Source organism: Galeopterus variegatus, unplaced genomic scaffold (assembly GCF_000696425.1).
Source record: "Galeopterus variegatus unplaced genomic scaffold, G_variegatus-3.0.2 Scaffold215, whole genome shotgun sequence".
NCBI classification, from domain to species: Eukaryota; Metazoa; Chordata; class Mammalia; order Dermoptera; family Cynocephalidae; genus Galeopterus; species Galeopterus variegatus.
Genome location: NW_007726326.1, coordinates 492,650 through 511,263, shown reverse-complemented (window position 1 = coordinate 511,263; position 18,614 = coordinate 492,650). Strand labels below are relative to the sequence as shown.

Below are 18,614 nucleotides of genomic sequence, written 5' to 3'. Positions count from 1 at the left end.
TCCTCCTTACCTCCATAACTAAAAAAACAAACAAAAAACACTTCAGTAAACTTTTGTTTTCCTCATTTATCTTTCCACCTGCAACCCATATTGGTATCATCTGGAATTTTAGTACCAGATTTAAAAATTTTTATAATTAATACATATTTAGACTTAACAAGTTTCACTAATTACTTTGTGTATATCTGTGTGTATTAACTATGAATTAATGGAAGAACAATTATATTTTTTCATTAAGGATTTCCCTCTGGACTATTTTCAGCAAGAATGAGGAAAGATAAATATGTGCAAGCAGTTAGCTTTCTGGGAGATATGCTCCTTGTTATTCATGGGCATTAAGAATTACCCAAGGTAACCACCTATCTCTTATCCAAGCTCCCATATTCACTGACTCCACCTAGAGACAGTCATCATATTGCTGATGCATGGCCAAAGTCAGAGAGGAAATAGGATGAACAGGGGTTAACGAAACTAACTCCCAATAAGGTAATCCAACAAATTACCCTATTCACTGTCCCTGAACCTCTAACTTGTGGAACATTATTCTCCTATGCATGTCCCAAGCTATAATTTCCCTCTTCATTCCAATCCTGTTTTCCTCCCTCTGGGATTTCTCACAGTTTTTGATCTATTAGGTACAGGGCTTGGTATTTTTAAATATCTTTTCCATTATTTTTAGGGGTAAAGGAGCAGGTTACAGTATATGTTCAGAATGCCATATTGAAATTCCTCTAAATTTTTTTAAACCCTGAGGTTTCACCAATGGCTGATTTAATGTATTTATAACATACACAATACAAACACAAATACACACACACATAACTGTGTCCTAAGTGCAGTACATTCATTATCTTCTTTAATGCAAGCAAGCATTTAATTTATACTACTAAAAAGGAAATACCTACCTGTGTATCATCTTTTTGTCTGAAGTCTATATTGGCAAGCTTTGACTGCTTCACAGAACTTTCTTCTTTTTTATCTAAATTATTAAACAGCACTACTTAAAATCCATTCTGGATACAGAATCAAATATCATCCCCAACATTTAACCTAACCTTGTAATTTAGAAAATTAAGTCTACATGAAATATAGATTTATGAAATTATTTTAAAACTCTTAATTCCTCATTACACAATAATTACTACAAAACTATGAATGCAAAATGACAGAATGACCATCTGACAAAACTACACCTTTATAATGAGTAATCAAAGAAGACAAAGTGGTGATATAAATGATGGGCAGAGGGAGGGGGATACCAGCCAATGTAGTTATTCTAATACAATATAGTTAATCTGATCTGCAGATTCACAGAATAAAACAGGATTCAAATATAAAGGTACTTCAAAAAAATTCATGAAAAGATTTGTATTATCTTTTATCTATTTTTCCACGAACTTTTTGAAGTACCCCCATATCTCAGTGAACAAGTTACAAATACTGTTAACACAAGTCTGCTACCCACTTAAATCTCACATACTGATAATACAACTTCTGAAATGAAAAAAATATAATTATTTATACTCCTCTGATAGTTGTGCAACTAGACCAGAACACTTTTTTTTTTAATATATCACATTAATGATTTATTTTACAAAGAGAAAAAACTTAGGTATAGGAGACATCTTGTTTGCTCGTAGAAAGAGAGCCTATAGGTCTCCAGTATTGTTTGTTTTTGCTTACACCAAATGATAACTAAAATTGCTTCTTCCTATTTTTTCTTCTGTATGTTTGCATAGAAAATGAGGTTTCTGAAAAATAAACAGATACTGTACCTGTAACTCTTGGTTCTGAAGACTGCATCTTTAATTTCTGAGATTCGTAAGAAAGAAATAATTGGCTGCTTTGAGGGGTTTTACTGAACACAAGCACATGTTCGTCTTTTTCAAAAATTCTAGAGAAGAGTGAATTACATTATATATTAGCTAAGTAAAAAAGTTAACATTTTAAAGCTAGAAGGGATATTTAGATATTACACAGTTAAAACCCTCATTCTGCAGATGGTAAAAGTGAATTCCTGAGAATTTTACAGACCTGCCCAATATTATTAAATTACTTGGTGTCAGAGCTAAAACACACTTTTCCTGATTAAGTCCTATGTTCTTCTCAGTATAACACACTCTTATTTTTAAAACATAATCATTTTAAAAGACTTTTAAAACATATCAAAATCATTTTAAACCAAACCTTTAACCACAAATAGCAAGCTTTAGATTTCAGAGTACTTTAAACTTTAGAAAGATTTATTCAGAAACAAATAAACTAGCTTGAATACAAAAATCATTAAAGCAGTATTACAATAATAATGAGTCTTTTAAGTTTTTTACTGGCAGAATAATTTCATTGAATTTCTCCTAAATAAAAGAAAAAGAATAAACACTATAAAATATATATTAGTAAACAACTAACTAAATATTTACATAAGTTCCTCTCAATACAAAGAATGTTTGTGATATTAAGCAGTTGTCATAAAGTGAAATTCTGCACATTTACTTATTTTTTCTATCAATTTTATTATAAAATTAAAGACATACTGTCATGGATGTGATACATGGGAGTGAGAGAATCAAGAAAATAACAGATCCAAGGACATGAGATCAGAGAAATTAACTTGGGAGAAGTGTGTGCTAAAAAATCAGGATAAGGGCAATTAAAAAGGGGTAGGCAGAAAGAAAAAAGAGAAAGTTGACCAGAAACAGCAATAGTAATACATTTATCTTTCTGTCACACAATAACAGGCAAAATCAATGTTTTTTTTTTAATGCCTCTACTTCCGATGTCTATTTTATCACCTAGGACAAAAGACAAGGAAACATACAATCCCACAAATTTAGAAGCATTCTTTGGCTCATCTTCACTCTCTGTGGCAAAGGAAGAACTGGTCAAACCAGTGACAGAGTGATAAAAAGGTAAATACACTGCTGTCCCCACCACTGTTTCTCCTGTTTCATTACTATTGCTGCCCCATAACAATGGAAAACTATATAAATTATACAACTGACTGCTACCCTATTTCTCTCTAAATTATCCTTGGCCTTACTAAATAATAAGCAGATTTGAGTATTCCTAATATTTAAATACTTAATGTTTTTCATAAAAAATTAATATCAAATAGCATGCATGAAAAAATTATATAGATACTGTGTAAACATTAGTGGCTTGGGATAGAATATAGAATCAAACTTTTAGACACAGAATATCTATCTGTTCATATAATATCCAATTTTAAAGTTTACCTATACCTTTCTTTTTCGTTCAATTCCCTTCTCTTTTCTGTATTTATGTTCTTTTCTTCCAGAGTTTCTGAAAGATTCTTAGTTTCATAAAGTCTTGCAATCTGCTAAGAAGAAAAATGGGAAAGCAAAACAAAATAATTACCCACAAAGCAGTAATGAACATACATTTTATCTTAACTAACGTATATATTTTTTTCTATGTAATCACAGGATTGATATTTTGGTAGTGTTTACTACTTTTATCAAAATTAGCTAAAACAGTATCAAAATTAACAATAAAGCATACCCCCTTAACTTTTTCTTACAGCTCCATTAGGAAATGTAGATTTCACTGAACTCCTGTCTTTTTAAAAAAGGACAGTCATAAGCAAAGTAGACATTGATTCCCTACGTAGGGATGTAGTTAGCATATATTTTAAAGGAAATGGCATCATTTCTTCTCATTACTAAATTATATTACTGTCATTTGGTACCTCATACCTATGAATGATAAACATACAATCTTTAACAGAATTTTCAAGAAATTTAGAATTTTTTTTCTCAAAATTTGGAAGTGACTTTGATGGGTTTTCATACCCATGTAAATGAAAGCCACAATTCAATGGATGACACTAAAAATGTGTTCAAAAAAATCTTAATGGCTAAACGAGTTCTAGCTTAGTTCTTTAAAGATTAAAAATTATAGTCACAAATTTTTCATGATCAAATTCTTTAAACTATTTACTGTCTTGTTCCCTTTTTTGAAAACACTGTTGTAGCTCTTTTAATGCCTCTAAATTTTTGTTACTAAGCTACATCTTGTTCTTTCCTCATCTTCTTTCCTCAGACCCCAAAGAAAGCTAAACTATTCTCTAAAACTCAGAGTTTAACACATCCAGTATCTAAAACACATTTTGGCTCCAAAGGTAATCTAAGCTAATAAAGTGTCTTAAACCTTTCTCCACATTTAGGCTCTTAAAAATAGCTCTTCTAAGACTGTCAATTGGCATACCATTATATTTACACATTAATACATACATCAGAAACTTATTATAAAATATATACCTGGTTTAAATAATTAATCTCTACTTCCACTTCATCTACTTCTTTTTTCAATTCAGATGAACTTTTGGTAAAATTGTTGATATGTTTAAGAATATCTTGTGTTTTACATCTCAAATTAACCCTTTTTATGTTAAGGAACTGTGTCATGAAGGTAAATTTAACATTTATAATATATATTCTGTATCAGGAATAATTGACATTATGTAACATTATTTATATGTATATTCTATATAAGCAATGAGCAACATTAATAACAATATCTGAAAAGATACAAGACTAATATAAACATTTGGCAGACTAACAAAGATAGTATATTGTTTAACTATGCTATATACTGACCTTAAAAATAACATTTCATACAAAACATTTGTTAGAATTTTTTTCTTTCAGTTAAATATTTTCACAGGGTGGTTCTTGTTTTTTCATCCAAGTCCATGTGTCATTTGGCATGACTAATAAAACATTATCAATTCAGGTCCAAATTTAATGCTTTATATTTCCATTATTTATTTTTTCCAGAGCCAACATTAAAAATCCACCCAATTTCCTTTTCTTGCTCTATATGGTATACCCTGCAGAGCTCAGAAGAGAGACAGATCTTCTATCTGGCCTTTTTGCTTGAACTGGATTTATCCCCAACTTCAAGTAGAGAATTTCTCAGCTATTAATAGACATCTTGCATGGTTTATTAGCTAATATACTTTCCTAATTTACTCTACAATCCATTTAGGAGAATTTAAAAATGAATAGAATAGTGACAGTGAACAAGAATTCCAGAGAAAGGAGAAAGGTCTGTATTAGACCTTTTACATCTTGCCTTAAAAATAAATGATTTATATGCTAGAAAACAAAATTTCAGGTGAATATGATTTATAAGGCTATGTTGTTTTAAAAATATCAATTTAAAATGAGAGATATAGATCTCTAAACCTTAATCTTCAGTTCTTCCTACTTCCATTCACCTCTTCTTGTTTGTTATGCAACCTTACATCTTATCTCATCCCACATCCAATTCCCTAAACCTTTGCTGGACCTTTGGCACCTATCAACCTCTGCTCCCTCCCACTGAGAAGTTAAAGCACAGATGGGCAGCAAAGGAATGACTAAAAGCAGAACAGGCTAAAACCAAAACATGGAGAGAGCAAGCAGCAGAGGAGTTATAAGGATGGTTTAGGAGGAAGCAGACAGGTAGCAAGGTAGAATGCTGAGATAAAGAAAACGTAGTACAAACAGAAGAATTATAATCTGATAGGAAAGTATATGAAGAATTGCGGATGTTGAAAGAGAAACTCTCAAGTTCATCATCAGGGAAGATATCTCTGACAAACAGGTGAGACTTAGACCAAACAAGAATTGCTTAGGAATTTATTACAGTGGTACTAATTAGAATTACTCGTTTACATGTCTATCTCCCCTACTAAACTGTGAGTTCCTTGCGAGAGAGCTCTGTATCTTCCTCAGTGTCAATAATTGTGACTCACATCCTTACCACCTTCCATCCTAACAAGTAATAATCAAATTGATTTAATCAGAACTTTCTTTGGTAAGACAGAGCAAGATGACTTTTTCATTGATTTAGTTGCTAAGATATGGTAATTTAAAGTCATATGTATCAGGTGTCTTCAAAAAGTTCATGGAAAGATTCATATTATCTTTTAATTCCATTTTTCCATGAACCTTTTGAAGTACCCTCATATATCATTTTATTCTCAATAAAATTGCTTGCTTCTGATCTCATGGACATATATGAAAGGTAGTCCCAAATGACCTTTCAAGCAACCTCTAAATCTATGAATTAAACAGAAAAATAAATCAATGTGACTCTCATTAAATTGCTTGCTTCTGATCTCATGGACATATATGAAAGGTAGTCCCAAATGACCTTTCAAGCGACCTCTAAATCTATGAATTAAACAGAAAAATAAATCAATGTGACTCTCATTAGGGAAACACAATAACAATTAAAATACAGAAATAATACTTATCTAATAAAAAGTATTAGAAATATTATTGTGGATACATGTGTAATGTCCATTTAGTAAGTGATGGAAAGGGAGCAGGCACTGAAAAACAAGATCATAGTTTAGATTGATTAACAGTTTTCTTTTCATTACAAAGATACCATAATTAAAATAATATATAACAAAAATGTTAATACCTAGAAATTTCATAAAAATATTTTCTTTCATTTTTAGTTGTTCAGTACATTCCAACACTCTGTTTTGAATTTCTTCATGTTCTCTTTTCTTCTCATAGTACTCATGTGAAAAGGGTGTTTCTGAGTATTTTAGTTGGTATTGCTTCAAAACATCTTTATACTGATATATATAACCATCATACATTTTTCTGTTAAAATTTTAAAAAAGTCTATATAACAAGAGTAGATCTAAAAACTTTATAAATATCACTTAAAGTCTACTAAATTAAGCATAAAAGGCAAGTCAAATATCTACTTATCCCTGCTTCCCTGAATATTGTCTGCTCTGAAAACTTTCCTTAACTCCATCATACTTCTCAAGTATACTCTTTTTCTTTACTACCTGAGTTACTCATTCCTTAATCTTCTTCAATTTAACTTCCACTCTTACCATTTTAATGATACTATTCTTCCCAAGATCACCAATAACCTAATTTGTCCATCAGAAAAATCTCTTTTTAGTGCTCATTCTGACTCTGTAGAACCTGGTTCTTCTGATCATTTACTCCTTCTTGAACCTATATCTTCCCTGGATTCTGAGCCTCTACTCTCCCCAGTATAACCACACCTTTTTAATCTCCTTTAATTTTCTTTAGCTAAAATTATAAAATGAAGTCATGTTCTATGTGTTAGAACCCTGGGTTCACAATCATTCACGTATACACTACAACTCTCTATGAAGAAAATTTTAGCACAGTTTGGAAGAACTCCTCCAGTCCAACTCAAGCAGTGGTGGGATGGTCATATAATTTAGGTACAAGTCTTGAATGGTATAGTTAATTCTGGCAAAAGGATATTAACCCTTCCTTCTTCTCTAGCCTGTGCTTGATCTACAACAGGAGTCAATTTATGGGGCCTATGGACTAAATCTATTCTATCACCTGTTTTTGAATGGTTCGTGAGCCAAGAATGGTTTTGCTTTCTAAATGATTGAAAAAAATCAAAAGAAAAATATTCCATGGCACATCAAAATCGTATGAAACTCAAACTTCAGTGACCATAAATAAAGTTTTTTATTGGATCATAGCTCATTCATTTCCATATTGTCTAAAGCTTCCTTGTGCCACAACAGCAGAATTGAGTAGCTACAACATATACTGTATGGCCCACAAAGCTTAAAACATTTATTATCTGGTCCTTTACAAAATAGATTTGTCAACCCTGATCTATACTGAAAATGTTTAACCCAGTTCTTACAGAAAATATATTCTAAATCCTCTTTATACCCACTTCTATCAAATACTTAGTTTCAGGAAATAATATTCAAAGTAAATTATTTGAAAATATACAATCTTTACATTCACCAAGATTTCATTTCTCACCATACTACATGGGGGAATTTCTTAAAAGATATTGTAATGATTATCTTACCTTATCAAATGAGAAAAGAGCAAGCATTCATAAACTACTATTATAATGAAAAGAAAGTAAGGATAACAGCTTTGTACTGGTCAGCAGGTCTAAATCTTAAGAATGTTTTAATTTTTTAATATTACTAAACTCTGTCCTCTTTAGCAAAATAAAGCTGTTGAGACTAAAACAAACTCTTATTCATCTAAATGTATATCTTCTAATTAAGACCACATTTCTTATGTAATAACTTGGGAAAATGGTCCAGGGAGCAAAGAAATACCTATAAGGAAACTAAGCTGGTGTCATATGTTCATATTGTATATTCATGCCCACTCTTCTATTCATGCCCATATAGAAACTCTGGCAGAGCCCAGAATAGCTAAGTCGTGGTTCAAGAAGAGCTGTTATTATCTCTGTGTCGCATTTATCACCCATAACATCAACAAATTCTTTTCCTCTTACAAATGCCTGGTACTTAGTCATCAGTTCCATTAACCTATGTGGCTGGTTTAGGAAAGAAATAGGTATTTTCACTTTAACACCTCCGGTTAGCTAAGAGAAGTCATCTACAACAAACATTATCAGGGATGTATATATGAGGGAACTTCAAAAAGTTCGTGGAAAAACAGAATTGAGAGATTATATGAATCTTTCCATGAATTTTTTGAAGTATCCTTATATTTGGATTGGTTGGCTTTAGACTCTCACAGAATCATTTTTAAGAATTAATGTTTCATAGCCATTGACTTACACTGAGAAATGTTATAAGAGGCAGGTATATATATAGGGTTTGGGGATGGGGGTGGTAGTCATCAAAGATACTGACTACCATACTGTAAAATTTCCCCTTCCTGACGACCCAGGGGACAAATTTCTCTCAAGCCTCAAGAAAAACCTCTACCTATCTTAAGCAATTGAACTGCTTTTTAAATGAATACTCTGAATCCCAAACTGATCACACTGCCACAATGCCTTGACTATTAGGAATTTCAAAGCCTAATTTCTGCCTACATCTAACAAACATGCAAGACAACGCAGTATGAATTTCTAAGTTGATCAAAGACTTCATCTTCCAGTATTATCCTTACTTCACTGTAGCCTTGATTTTTGTATCTAGTTGTTTTTTTTTTTTTTAACACTGTTATTATTTATACAAATTATCAAATCCTTTCTGGAATTTGGAAGCAGGGTCTATAAATGAAAATGTAACAGTCTCCTTCACTAATTCCACCCTCTGCCTACTCTTTGGTTGATGGTGCACTCTAGCTTTCTCTTCTTTTTGCTCCATACATCTCCCTGGGCAATCTCATCTATTTCCATTATTTCAAATGCCATGAAGTCCAAATCTATTACTTTAGTCCCTGCCTTCTCTTAAGATCATCTTTGAATATAAAGGGTATTGCATTCTAGATACAGGAACTAAAAAGTTGAGCTCATAAAAATAGAGAATAGAATTGTGGTTATTGGAGGCTGACTAGATTAGGGTGGAAAGGGGAATAGGGAGAGGCTGGTTAATGGATACAAACTTACAACTAGATAGGAAGAATAAGTTCTAGCATTCTACAGTAATGTTAGGTGACTAAAATTAATAATTATATTGCTTATTAATAAATATACAATAACATTGTATATTTTCAAATAGCTAGAAGAGAGGATTTCAATTATTCCCAAAACAAAGAAATGATAAATGTTTGAGGTAATGGATAATGCTAATTACCCTGATTTGATCATTACACATTGTGTACATACATCAAAATATCACTCTGTACCCCATAAATATGTACAATTATTACTGGTCAATTAAAAAATAAAAATGTTTTTAAAAACTCCCTCAGAGTTCAAAATTTCTACACTTTTCTTTTTTTATTAATTTTTTTTAGGTGGCTGGGCAGTATGGGGACCTGAACTAATGACCTTGGTGTTATAAGGCTGTGCTCTAACCAACTGAGCTAACCAGCTAGCCTCAAAGTTTCCACATTTTTCAATTAACATTCTTACATAGCATGTCCTGGTAATATAATCTTATAGAATTGATAAACTTAAATTAATATATATATACTGTACTTGTCTTTTTCAATAGTTTCTTGATAAACAGTAAATTGTTCCTGCATATAATCTTCATGTTTATGAAAAACATCACATGTTGGCTTCCAGCTATGGGAAAAATTATATTTGTAATTAGCATCTCAGAATGATAAAGAACTTGACAGAGATAATAAGTAATGAATGTAATCATTTAAAGAGAAATTAATCTTTCTTTTCCTGGAGAAAACAAGCTTACATCAGGAAAAATATTCCCATCTCTCATGACCACCACTACCACCACTCATGTGCTCATATGCTTGAATATCAACATTCACTAATTTTTACATAAAACCTGTTTTTGAACCATAACTAGGGAAGGAGCAAATGTGGCCTTGATGGATTACTATGGCACTTCTGTAATACAGTCTGTAACACTCCAACATCAACTTTTCTTTATCATCATATTTCTATGATCTTGGCCAAGAAAGTCGTTTTAAGTGAGCATTCAAAGAACTAAGATAAGGGCTAGAGAGAGACTTTTTTCTCCTTTGATACTTAGAAAATTAGGTTGTTACACCTCTTGAGCTAGAAAGAAACTAGGTCAAAATGAATTATAAAATCAGATACTAAGAATAAAATGAATATTCATCTTATACAGTTTTTGTTTTATTATTACATAACTTGAAAAAATTTTACCAATATAAAAAATCAAAAATGAATATACACCAAGGCAGCTTTCATTCTAAGTATTGTTCAAATTATTTCTTCTTTGTTCTATCTATTTTTTATTTTTTCAGATTCAAAAGTATACATGCCTACTTTGGAAGCACAGAAAAGTATATATCACAAATTTATTCCTCATTTCCTATGTGGTTTCTGACTTAAGTGACATACTTAGAAAGGCCTTCCTCTCTTAAAGATTACAGTTACTTATATTTTTCTAGTACTTTCATGAATTCATATTTCACACTTAAATCTCTTAATGAGCATGTTGAAACCATAAACTAGAGGTATTCATGAATTTGAACATATTAACATCAACAGATGCTATTAACTTTCCTTAGACTCCTACAAAAATTAAGCTTGTATAAAGTACAGTCTATCTAGGACACGGCAGTTTCTAAGGTGAGACTGTCAGTACTTTTCCAGCACCCACTGCAGCTAATTGAGGGAAACCACTGGCAAAACCTACTACAATAAAACCTAAATCAAAATAAAAGTTCAACAGTATATAATTTCTTCCTGATCAGATTGCCAAAACATTTAAACATTGATAATTCCAGCGATAGCAAGGGATAGGAACTGCAGGCAGGGAAAAAAGTTTATACCATACATTTGCATATTGTTTGAATTTTTATATTAGGTTATGTTACTTTTATAATTTCTTACAACCATTGGGGGAAAAAATGTAATGTGGGAAAAAACAAAAAGGCTTATTAAAATTTTGAATAACAGAGTATTTCAAAGCAAACATGATTCTAAAGTATAGAACTTAATACAAAGACAATGGTCCACATAAAATTAAGTACAGAAAACCAATACATTTTTAAAAAAATATTTGTAATACATAATAAAATTCTATTCACATCTTCGTTTCAAATGTTTGATTTACACCAAATTTAACTACTAGAATCCAGAATACATAAAATTAAGTACAGAAAACCAATACATTTTTAAAAAAATATTTGTAATACATAATAAAGTTCTATTCACATCTTCGTTTCAAATGTTTGATTTACACCAAATTTAACTACTAGAATCCAGAAGCCATGTTGAAAGACTTCTTAACATATTGAATACTTCTACTTTGAAAAATTTTAGGCTGAACTTCCTTACACAAAAATAAGATCTTGAAAATCCAAAGATGAAAATTATTTCAAATTTATCTAATAGGAATTTTATATACTGAGCTTAGATTATTCAAAATTCTGTATTTAGACTAACTGGATCTGAATTAGTGAGATCCTATAACCCTTACTTCTATTTTTCTTTTGAATCTCCTGTGATTCCTTTCTACAGGGGTATGTAACAAAGCAATGTAAGACTTGATTCATTATTTTGCTAATATAGAATACTATTTTAAAGCAACAGCATCTTCAACTATAAACTCAGAAAACTTGAATTAAAAAAAATCTAATGACAATCACTGAAAGTTCATTTCTTTCAAATACTCACTTATTACAGTTGTCTTTTATCTCCTTACTATGTTTACAGTAATGACCAATTTCCTCATCTGTTGTATTTATAATCTCATGTATCTTACAAATAGTTGCTTTGTTTTGTTTAATATCTTCAAAGCATTCTGGAAAGAGAAAATGTTCATTTTCTTAAGTTAGAAATCATAAATTCAAAGTAAACAAATACCGTAGAAAAAAAGAGATACGGCAACTTACCTAAAAAGAGAATGGAGAAGTGAAACGAGAAGGGAAGGTCCCTATACTAAAAGACACAGAACCAGAGCCAGGCCTGCTCCTAGTCACAGAAGCTAAGAAGGATTTATGTTTGGGATTAAAGAAAAATAAATGTCCCCTGTCCCTCATCTTTAACATAAGAATGCTAGATTAGGTGACATCTAAGGTCAACCACATCTTATGATGCTATGAATTCATGTAAACATTTACTAATTTATGATACTAATATGAGACTTCTGTTTTTGACAAATGTGAAATTTCTATTCTACAGTTCCACATCAGTTAATTATTATATGAACCTTCAACTCACTTATCTCTGTTACAATTAAATGCAAGATAAAAATTAAATGATTTTGTTTCTTGAAAGGATTGAAATAAATTCTTAACACTCTGTATTCTTTGATTACAGAAAAGATAACCAAATTCTGCCTTTTCAGAACTATTAAGAAATCAATAGTTCTATTTTTTGATAGTTTTTATGTTGAATCTTAAAAGACCATACATTTATGTAATTTGCCTTACCATTTCACTCATAATATTATTTTTCAGAATTATTATTCCTGAAAATGTAGTATTCATAAGTCTCGGCCCTTGATTTTTAGTGACTTCTACAGAGATAAACTTTCACTCAAATATTTGAAATAACCAATGTTACTTGAGAATACCTTAAGGGGTTATTTTTGCATAAAGCAAAATTCTTCATAAAATAATTAAACGCTGAATACAGAAATTTATTATCAAAAAACTGTAGTTAAGTCACAACTATTTTGCCTAGAGTAAACAGCTCATTATTGGTCCTACAGAAAACTAGCAGGATAGTTACAATGCCAATTATAAGTTGCCCTAAACAGGACAATTGTATATTATCTTATATGCCATAAAAATTAAAAGAATATCTTTATAATGCAAAATTACTTACTATTAATTCTTTGAATCACATCTTCTTTAGTACTTATGTCTTGTTCATACTGAAAAACTAAAATAAATAATTCTTTTGTGACTTCAATTCATTGTTAAAATGTCAAATGACATTTTATTTCTATTTCTTTACTTTCATTTTATACCTACCAAATTCTAGCAAAAGTTTGTCCAAACTGACAAATAGGTTGTCATTCATCTTGGATTCTATGATAAAAGAAAAAAAAAAATGTATAAGAAAAGATTTTCTGGCGTTGTATGCAAAATAGCGTATATTCGGTAAGACCCTTCCAATACAGGATTCTTCACAGAAAAATGTGGGTGGAGCAAGTACTGGAGAGGGGCGAGGCCCTTTCAGCCCACAGCTACAATCCAGGCCTAGTAGTAGGCAGAGCTCTAACAGGACCTAATAAATACCTGTGGAATGTCATTGCATGGCTGAAATTTCTAGGGAAGGGGGTGGGGTCCGTCTTCATAATTGCTTACACGTGGTATCGCAGTAAGTCTTTGAATCCTCTGGGGTCCACAGACACCCAGTTTCTCAAAAGGTTATGCCCTTTAAGATAAATCTCTGAATATGTATGTCGCTTCTTGGTGTGTGTAGCAAAATAAAGTCCTTCACCAACAAAAAGGTAAAACCTAGAGAATCAGTGCGATTTCACATTTACGAATTTACCAGCAAGAATACAAAAAGTGGAGGTTTTCACACGCCTGCCGGCTCGCGTTACACAGTTCGCTTAAGGCGGGGCTCGTACGTCTAGCTCCTGCACATCCCGGGAGCTACTCGGCCCTCGCGTTCCGCGGTAGGAACTTCGCCCGCCGACCGCGGCTCTCACAGCCTGCTCCGCTTCCCCCAGCCCAGGCCGCCCCTCCGCACGCGGCTCGCCTCAGCCCGCGGCACTCCAACCACGCGGCCGCGCCCACACCTTCGAGCGCGTCGCGGCGCCCAAGACTCGGGATGAGGCGACGCGCCGGGACGCCCCCAGAATGCGAACCCCGGCCGTTCTCCAGGGCTGGGCCCGCGAGAACGCCACCCACCCACCGCCACCGCCCTCACACACATTCCCTCAGAGCGGCCTGCGACACGCAGCTCCCTTTCCCACCCACCTAACCGACCCCTCTGGACCTGAATGTCCACACCCACCCGTCCTGGGGTCCCAAACTTCACTCAGAGCCCCGAAGGCCTGGGACACGACGGCAAATCCCGACGCCAAGCTCGACCGCCAGCGCCCAGCCCCCGCCCCCTGGCGTCAGCCCCGAGAGACCCCGCGGAGCACGCAGCGGGAGGCAGATCGCGCTGTAGAGCGAGATCACGCTCTGGGCGGCGAGACCAGCACTGCGGCCCGCGCGCCTTCCCGCCGGGCGAGCGTGGACCACGCCGCGTGAAACCACGGAAGTGGGTGCTGGGTCAGAGGAGGCCCGTCAAGGAATAGGCGATCTGTCAGAGGCTCTCCCGTTGCCTTGAAGACAAGTGTTTTTTAAAGATTATTCTTTCCTCTTGTAACATACCGTTCCAATAAAACTGGTATTAATTTGACAGTAAAAAAACTCAAATCAATAACCAAAATTCAATTTTGAATTCAGCATTTTTCAAAACTTTTTGAAAAGCAAGCCTAATTCAAATACATTTTGATTAGACAAATGATGAGACTGACTCATTTGTTCAGTTTCAAATAAAACACATTTGCTGTCCAAAATGCTGTCTTAGAATTTGTCTGCATATCCAAAGTGAAATAAAGAGCACAGAAAAAAACTATTTAGATACCCCAAATTGCCTCAATCCTTCCTATATTTCTGGCAGAAATGTTTTTAATCCTAAATGATCTCAATAATTGCCTCAAGTTACCACGACCTAAGTTGTTTCACAGATTATTAAAACGAAAAAGAATCTTTTGGAAGTTTTTCTTGCTTAAGTACCTCAGATCAGATGTACATAATCAATTTTATTATAATGTGCTGTAATGTTGCTTACTAGTTGGTATTAATAATAGTGAGAAATCAAAGCTAATGTAAGTTTTCATTTTTAATGTAAGAATTTAGCAGACTTATTCTTTTATGTGTGTGCCTGTGTGTGAAAATCTATCTTCTACATTTACTTTTCCAGTTTTATTAAGATATAATTGACAAATAAAAACCGTGTGATTTACAGAGTACAACATATTTGATATACGTATACATTGTAAAATGATTACCGCAGGCAAGTTAGTTCGTGTAACATACCCATCATCTCACACATCCATGTGTGTGTGGTGAGAACATTTAAGACATACTCTCTTAGCAAATTTCAAGTACGCAATACAGTAGTCACAAAGCTGTACTTGGTATCTTATGATTCCCTTCATCTCTCATAAATAATTATTCACAAAGTCTTGTTGATTTTTTTCTCTGATATGTCCTTTGTAAGCATCCAGTTAACTCTATACAGTTCTTGGTGGTAAGACAGATACGAATTTAACTTCTGGTTCTGTCCTTTGTTAAGTCAAAACTCTGAACAAGTTTCTAACCTAAGCTTCAGTTTCCTCAAATGCAAAGTGAGAAATGTAATAATTCCAACATCATAGAATGGTTGTGAAGATTAAATAATTTCTATGAAGCCTCTAATTTAATATGCAAATATATTGTCCAGCACATAGTATACAGAAAACATAGAAGCCATTGGATTGAAACTTTTTCAAATTTCAGACAGCAAACATATGATCCTATTTACATCTTCATCATTTTATCCTCCTTCTCACCTGTTACAATAGTGGAACTCTCTTTCCTCTTACCTAAAGCCAGTTCTTCCACCTGTACTTTCAGTGCCATCTCTTCCTCCTCAGGAATGTTAAAGTATCAAATATCTCTTTTCTCTCACGTGTATTTAATTCATCCATTCAATTGGATCCTCCCATCAGCTTTAAACATGGTCAAGACTCTACCCGTTAAAAACAAAAAGAAAGAAAAGAAAAAAGAATCTTCCCTAGACACTTCAGGTCCTATCAGTCAACATCATATTTCTCTCACCCCCCACATTTCTCTCACAGCCAACCTGCTTTCTAAACAGATGTCTAAACTCATATTGTGTCCCTCATAACTCATTTCTCAACTTACTACTATCTGCCTTCCAACCCCATTATGGCATAAAATTTGTTCTTGTTAAAGATGACAATGACCTCAGGTCACTAAATACAATTAACATGTTTCAGTCCTTACCTGACCTGACCCCTCCACATCATTCAATAGTATTTATCATTCCTGCTTCTTAAAACACAGAATTTACCTGTTCTTTCTCCTATCTCTAGTAATTTCTCTATCTCCTCTTTCAGACTCATCTTCTTCTATTCAGTCATTGAATGTTAAAAAATTTCTCAGGCTCAGTCGTAGACCTTTTCTCATTCTGTACTCGGTGTGATGGTTTCCAATACAACCACTACACAGGCGACTCACAAATGTATACCTCTAGCTCAGACCCCTAATATCAATCCAAGTCAGTAGTTGCAAAATTGGTTCTGGCCAATTAAAAAAATTGTTTTTTGTTAAAAGGATACTGTGCATCACAAAAATCTCCAGAATAGCTAGAATAGCTATAGAACTCAGAGGCTACACAGCACAGAGCAATGCCCTAACTCACGCTACATATTTGGTGGTCAAGATACCACCACCATAACCAAGCATTAAGTGCCGCAGGCTCACACCACTACCAAAAACGCCCTGTAAACTCTATCTTAACTTTAATGGCTACTAAATTCAGAGAGGATTCTTCCTAGGGCATACTTCTTTTTGTCATTCATTCCCAACTCAAAACCTTGCATGGATTCATTTGATTAAAGAACCCTGGAGCTCATGCTCAATCTCTTCTTCCTTCCAGACTATTAAGGTAGGAAATTCTCCAAACATAAGAAGTGGATTTAAATGCTGGACAGTTAAAAAGAAAAAAAAAAAAAAGCAACTTTCTATGATACCTGTCCTCTAAGTCCCAGACCCATATATCTAATTATAGACATGGCAAGTTGTCTTAGTCCATTCTTGGTGCTATAGCAAAATACTACAGACTGGGTCATTTATAAATAATATAAATTTATTTCTCACAGCTCTAGAGGCTGGGAAGTACAAGATCAAGGCACCAGCAGATTCAGTATCTGGTAAGGGCTCTCTCTCGGCTGTCAAGATGGCACTTTGTTGCTGTGTCTTCCAGAGAGAAGGAATGCTGTATCCTCACATAGTGGAAGGGACAAAAGGAATGCAAGGGATAAACTCACTTCCTCAAGCCCTTTTATAAGGACACTAATCCCATAAGGGCCTAACTACCTCCTAAATGCCCACCTCTTAATATTATTGCATTGGGAATTAAGTTTCAACATGAATTTTGTAGAAACACCAACATTCAAACCATAGCACAGGCCAAAACACAACTCTTGTTTTTCCCCCACTAATGCTGGGCCTCTCTTATTATTCTCTCTTTTTATGAATGGGAATTTTTCAGTACCAATTTGTATACACTAGAAACCTAGGTTTCATCCTTGACAACCTTCTCCTATCATTCCCACATATCTGACCCAGCATAAGTCCCACCAATTTTACCTTTTAAATATCATTCAAATCCATCCATTTCTCTCCATTTCAATTGCCACTATTTCAGTCCAAGTTACCCTCAGTCTCTCACCTGGATTATTGTAATAGCTTCCAAATTCGTATCTACTCTGGCCCTCTAGTTCATTCTCTATCCATCCTGAAACAGAAATTGTTAAGTGCAAATTTAATATTCTCTCTCTCTCTCTCTCTCTCTCTCTCTCACACACACACACACACACACACTTTAAAACACATCAAGGGCTTCCTATTGTTCTAGGAATAAAGGACAAAATTCTTACCATGGCCTACAGGGACTTTACAGTATTGTAAGGCTATCTCTGCATCTTCATATTATGCTAACTTTTTTTTCTGCAATCCAGCCTTGTGAACCATCTTTCAGTTCTTAACATGCTCCTTTCCATCACAGGGACATGGTACTTTCTGGCTCCTCAGCCTGGAATGTTCTATCCTTCTTCATTTAACAATCTCCTACTCATTCTTTAACTCTCAAGTCAAGTATCACAGCCTCAGAAATGTCCATTATAAACTCATAGTTCATGCACTTACCTTTCCCAGCCATTAATACAGTTATAATTCTCCATCACTTGTGTAATTATTGTATACAACATCTATCTCATCCACTATACTGTAGGCAACATGAGAAAAGGCCCAGTCCCCCCTATGCACACACACACAACAAATAGGTTATAGCAGTAGTTTGTCATAATGGCTATAATCCCAATTAAATTCATAAGCACTTCCAAGGGAATAAATGCCACTTCATTCTAAAAATAGCCTTCAACAGGTTTAAAGTGTACCAGGATTTTCAAATGTGCATGACTGAATTTACATTTTAATATTAAGACAAAAACCCCTTCT

At 33.8% G+C, this 18,614-nt stretch overlaps 1 protein-coding gene across 1 annotated transcript in view; it reads right to left on the bottom strand.

Moving 5' to 3' along the window:
- LOC103585076 (chromosome unknown open reading frame, human C14orf39) overlaps positions 1-13,383 on the bottom strand; it is a 40,583-nt gene extending 27,200 nt beyond the window's left edge. The window contains exons 1-10 of the mRNA XM_008565944.1: positions 13,335-13,383; positions 13,186-13,242; positions 12,031-12,157; positions 9,895-9,984; positions 6,439-6,626; positions 6,301-6,343; positions 4,281-4,401; positions 3,243-3,340; positions 1,776-1,894; positions 906-979 (exon numbers count right to left, since the gene is read on the bottom strand). Of these exons, the coding sequence (XP_008564166.1) occupies positions 906-979; positions 1,776-1,894; positions 3,243-3,340; positions 4,281-4,401; positions 6,301-6,343; positions 6,439-6,626; positions 9,895-9,984; positions 12,031-12,157; positions 13,186-13,242; positions 13,335-13,383 (966 nt within the window). The remainder of the gene's footprint in view (positions 1-905; positions 980-1,775; positions 1,895-3,242; positions 3,341-4,280; positions 4,402-6,300; positions 6,344-6,438; positions 6,627-9,894; positions 9,985-12,030; positions 12,158-13,185; positions 13,243-13,334) is intronic.
- Positions 13,384-18,614: the final 5,231 nt, after the last annotated feature.